The sequence below is a fragment of the Nicotiana sylvestris genome, chromosome 5 (assembly GCF_000393655.2).
Source record: "Nicotiana sylvestris chromosome 5, ASM39365v2, whole genome shotgun sequence".
NCBI lineage: Eukaryota > Viridiplantae > Streptophyta > Magnoliopsida > Solanales > Solanaceae > Nicotiana > Nicotiana sylvestris.
The window spans coordinates 30,440,061-30,445,096 of record NC_091061.1 but is presented as its reverse complement, the minus strand read 5'-3'; the positions used below and the strand labels follow the sequence as shown (position 1 = coordinate 30,445,096).

Sequence of the window (5,036 nt, the reverse complement as noted above, 5' to 3'; positions counted from 1 at the left end):
GTCGTTTTTGAATTTTTGTGCGTGATTTGAAGTGAATTTTGATTTTTTTTTGGAGTTTTCAAATTATCGAAAAACTTCGAAATTTATCAAGTGAAAATTGAAAATTTTATCGCCAAACACTAATTTCGAAAAAAAGCAAAAAAAATGAAATTCTTTTTATGGCCAAACGGGCCCTTGAATAACATAAACAATCCAGTCAAGCAACCATGATAGTCTAATTGCTGACAAATTTTATTGATTCCATCTACAAACACATTTAAATACAACAACCACCTCAAATATCATAGATACATAGCCAAACCTCTCATTCATAATAGATGAAGAAATAGATAGAGAGAGACTATAAAGAAAAAGAACTAGCGACATAGATACATAGCCAAACCTCTCATTCTAACCCTAAACCAATATTACATGAAATGCAGTGCTTTGAGCAATACCAGCTACCTATACAGGTTTGGTCTCAGATGAGTATCATAATGTGAGACATGAAATGATGGGGTTGTACCTGTCTCATTCCTAGGAAGTGATCTTAGGTACATTTCTTCACCTGATAATAATTTTGGCACTACAATGGGGCTGAATGTGGTCGGTGAGGATTCATGTAGTGGACTCCAACTTGGGGATTGAGACGTAGTAGTTGTTGTACTGAGGCAAAAAGGATAGGTGGGGTACACTGATTTACTAGAAAACGGAAGACCAAAACTCGAGGGAGAATTAAGATAGTCGAATCTAGTGGAATATGGTAGACTTTTGGGTAAGGTGTTTTCCAAGACAGGCCTTTGTGAAGATACTCCAGAACCGACATCTGTGATAGGTCGGGTGGAATGAGAAGAAAACCTATTTCCTGTAATAGCATTTGATCCAGGCTCCATGTAAGGGGTTGTAGAGAATTTATCAGAGCCATTTTCAAGAGAATAATTTGCTGAACTGAACCTTGAAAACAAACCCGAGTAGCTGGCAGTTGCAGTTGCTTCAGGTTGAAAATCTGTTGGTAGTCTGAAAAGGCCAGGGCACCCAGGTGGAATATCTAATCTGTCCTCAGTTCTAGTTGTAGGAATAGAATGTCCTACAGTTTCCGCAGAAGATTTGTAGTCATTGATCTGTTGGCTGAGTGAAAACTTAGCTTGTTCAAGTGCCCCCAGTATAGAACCTATATTATTTGAAGCATTATGAGAAACCAAGGCTTGTTCATAAGATCCTTCTAAAGCTTGTCCTGCTTGCGAACTGCTACCTTCGGAAGATGGAATAGTTTTTTCCGACGGGTGCATAGGGGAGCCATTCGCAGACATAGACTGATGGTGACTATAAGCAGGTACCGGGCCATGATTTTCTGGACAACTCCCATTAGACTTTGAGAATGCAAATTCTGATGCTGACTCTGAGGTAAAAACTTTGCTGCAATTCTGATCCTTCCGTCGTCCAGTATCGATATGTGGAGTGGATGGAACATTGTCTGTAACTCCGTTCATGGAGCGAATATCTGCTTCCTGGAATTGGTTTGCATGATTTTGCAAATTTATCATTTCAGCTGAGTATGATTGCTCAAATGCCTTCATGTCATCTCTTTCTTCAGTCACGTCCGAGTAATTCCCAGGGTCACATGAATCCTGAGTAGTTTATGAAAGACAACTGAAATGAATTGTCTAACAGATCTATGCATTATCTTCACCAGCAAATGATCTATGAAGGTGTGTACTGGACTAAAGCAAAAGCAGCGAAACGCATCAAGAGCAAAAATAGAAGCAAAATTAACAGTACAAGTTAAGAAATATATGACACACCAACCAACTACACCTCAATCTCAAACTAGTCGAGGTGGCTATATGAATCTTCTGTTTTCCGTTTAGAGGATCATCATGGTTTGACAAACTTAACTCTAAAAACCAGAATCTAGCACTAGACTAAAATCCAATTAGGAAGAGAATTAGATGATATGAAAAATAGCTATTACGTGAATAAATTATCAGGAGTTCCGTCATTGTTTGACGGCTATGCTCTTGTGTATATTAGTCTAACAATGACCTCGGACATCAGTTTCTATGCACAGGTTGGTCAACAGATGAACAGTATAAATTACCTGAGCAAAAATTCATAAATATACCTGCGCATAGCTGTTATTCTCTCTGTACTTTTCTTCCCATTCTCTTTGGGCTTTTTCCTCAGCTTCATATTGCCCTATAAGTTGTGCCTTATGTTGTAGAGCTCTTTCCATGTTTTCATCATTCTCATCTGCTTTCCTTTGATTTTCTGACATCTCTGAAGCATGAAAGTGAAGTTGATTTTTCGCATCATTATCGCCAGCACTGTCCATTAAGGATTGAGTCCCATTGTTAGCAGAAGAAGGAAGAATCTCGGAGGGACATCCACCAGAAGTATTTTGTAATTCATCAGTGGCTGATCTGGTCCACAAAAGAAATGACGTTAAAAAGGGAACGATGATAAAGAGGAACTCTAATTGCACCGGTGGATATGCATATGATGCTCGTAAAATATGTATCAGGAATTTACCTAGCATAATCATAACTCAAACTTATTAAAGAACTTACCTGGTGTTACTGCGCCTTATCCGTCGGCATGATTTTCCAGAACGTCTTGGCGAAGAAGATCCAGTTGATGCAAAACTACTAGACCTCCTCCAGGCAGAATCACTGTATTTCTTCCTGTCGAAAGACTGCAAAGAATGATTATTACCACTTTTCCACGACAAACTTCTACCAGTTGATGGAGAAGATACAATCTCGGAGCTTGAGAATGTATCTGCATCATTTTCTTTCTCTTTCACATTTGATGAAGTTGGCTTTCGCTCGTCTCTATTGTCAGCGGACTCAGCACATTTAGAATCAGAGAATATCGCTTCCTGATCAGAGCCTGAATCAAACTCCTCCGAAGCATCAGATCTTCCATTGTTCTCTAAGATGGAAAGAACAGCTGCAGTGGCCTTCTCGGCTTTCTTTCTTTGTAGTGACACAATCTTTAGCTGCTCTTCCAGTTCCAACACCTATAACACATTAATTAAAAAGCATTCACCTTTTCCACTCCAATTGCAGAAAATCTTTGATAAAATAGACTAAGCTCGTGGTGGGCTGAGGAAGGAAGAAAAGATTCAAAATTTTGGTGCTTGTACGTTTATAAGCTAAAGACTAACCCTCTCTGATAGTTCTTCAGCTCTCTGCCTTGCTGTTTGTGAGACAGACCTTTCAGCCAATAATCGTGCACGGAGAAATTCAATTGTCATACTAGAATCTTCCATGCCAAGGATTTTCCTGATTAAGAAAATTATAAAATATTAAGTTCCATTTGAAAATAACATCCAACTCACTGAGGTAAAAAATGGAATAAAATCATCCCACTGCCTATGAACTTGATAAATCCTTAGGAACTGAACATGCAAGAGGATGCTTCAGAAAAAATCTTAACTCGCAAAGTACTAAATTTTCAATATACAAGCAGTGACTGAGATTTATATACCTTGAAATGTCGATATCCCACTCCCTCGCCCTCCCGAGTGGAAACTCCCTCTACTTGTCTATCTTCTTTATCGAAGGAGAGTGAGCATATTAGTACTTCATCTAATAGATAGCCTTATACTTGAGTGATGTTCCCTAGTGAACAATAGAGATGGAACTCAATTTCTCTGCTCTATTAATCAATAAGTAAAATCTAAAGAGGTTGAATTCTTAGTTGAATCTTTCAACTGAGTCTATCATCACTACCCAAGATTTTCACCTTTCTTTACCTAGAATTGACTTTGTGAGTCGAGGGTCTATCAGAAATAGCTCTCTACCTTCAAGCAAAGGAAAATACAAAATTTAAATTCTATGGGTTCAAAACCAATAATATTTTTAAAGTTAGCGTTCATATACTATATGTTGTAATTTTAGTAATTTTTTACACATAAATTTATACTACACACAGAAAGTACCAAAGGGATGGATCCGCCCCTGCCTTCAAGGTTGGGGTAAGGTCTGCGACTCTGCGTACACACTACCCTCTTCAGACCCCATTTGTGGGATTACACTGGACCCAAGAGAAACTAAGAAGTATAACAACCACATCTCTGATCTCGGGTGCTAGTGGGAGGTAGCAAGTACCGGGGTGAAATAGTTGAGGTACACGCAAGCTGGCGCGGACACTACTTTCATAGAAAAAAAGGAAAAATTTCCCACTCCCCATCTCCATCTTAATGAAAGAAGACATTTTTACTTCATCTGCTTACTTTTGTTCCACTAACAGTAAAGAAACAATTTTTACTGGGTTTCTGCAGTAAGAGGTGTTTTAAAGCAATCAAAGTTAAACCCCAGAAACGAAATAATCCTAAATCTAACAATTTCATAATTCTACAGTCACATAAAGAAATATCTGTAAAGTATAGCAAGATTAGTACCTCTGATCTTGATCTTCTTTCCCATGACTTGTCATCTTGTAAAAGAAGCTCAGAGTTCAGCTCCTAAAATGGCACTGCCAATTATTTAAATACCCCCAATAAAAGAATCAAAGAACCCAGTCAAGTTAGAAAAAAGTTGAAAAGAATGATGAGAGTTGACATAGTAAGACAAATAATTGAATAAAGATTTGAAATTTTCTTCACCTTGAAATTGAAGGTGACTTAAGTTTGAGATCCTAAAAAGGGAAAGGGAATAGTAGTAGTTGAATTCATGGTTTAGTTTAAGGTGGACTTATTCAGTTTATGAGTTTCTGGGAAGGGGTAGCTTTGGAAATGAAGAAAGCAAGTTGTATATTACAATTCGTGTCCGATAGAGACCAGACCAAGGTTTCCTTTTTACTTTTTTCTGTCCTTGTTTAACCTACTTTTTACACAGTTAACTCTTAACTGTAATAAATACGTGAGTTTTTGAGATACAACTGACTTGAACCTTTACTCCCGGTTACTTTGATTGTTTTTTGTTTTTTCCCTTAGTAATTCACAATATTTAATTTTTTCAGATATCAAAAATAAATTATTTTTTTTAAAAGTTATCTTTAAAATAAAGAGTTAAGAAGTATTTATTGTATTTCCAATGAAAAAATTAATGTTA

The 5,036-nt window shown here is 37.3% G+C and overlaps 1 protein-coding gene across 3 annotated transcripts; it reads right to left on the bottom strand.

The window, feature by feature from the left end:
* Positions 1 to 210: 210 nt before the first annotated feature.
* LOC104217940 (uncharacterized) lies at positions 211 to 4,737 on the bottom strand. 3 transcript variants are annotated; one of them, XM_070174322.1, is made up of 7 exons: positions 4,589 to 4,713; positions 4,385 to 4,458; positions 3,469 to 3,602; positions 3,146 to 3,263; positions 2,547 to 2,998; positions 2,102 to 2,399; positions 211 to 1,607 (listed from the first exon to the last, which is right to left on the bottom strand). In XM_070174322.1, exons 4-7 carry the CDS (start codon positions 3,248 to 3,250, stop codon positions 441 to 443), a joined length of 2,022 nt encoding a protein of 673 aa, XP_070030423.1. In that variant the 5' UTR covers positions 3,251 to 3,263; positions 3,469 to 3,602; positions 4,385 to 4,458; positions 4,589 to 4,713; the 3' UTR covers positions 211 to 440. The 3 variants fall into 3 exon arrangements, with proteins under 3 accessions (XP_070030423.1, XP_009766592.1, XP_009766593.1); XM_009768290.2 differs by lacking the exon at positions 3,469 to 3,602 and having other exon boundaries at positions 4,589 to 4,737; XM_009768291.2 differs by lacking the exon at positions 3,469 to 3,602 and having other exon boundaries at positions 4,385 to 4,447.
* Positions 4,738 to 5,036: the final 299 nt, after the last annotated feature.

Coding starts and splice junctions, on each gene's coding strand:
- LOC104217940 (XM_009768290.2), bottom strand. CDS start 4,419: ATGACAAGTCATGGGAAAGAAGATCAAGATCAGAG. Junction 2,999..3,145: donor CTGAAGAACTATCAGAGAGG/GTTAGTCTTTAG, acceptor AATGTGTTATAG/GTGTTGGAACTGGAAGAGCA. Junction 1,608..2,101: donor AGAATAACAGCTATGCGCAG/GTATATTTATGA, acceptor TAAACTACTCAG/GATTCATGTGACCCTGGGAA.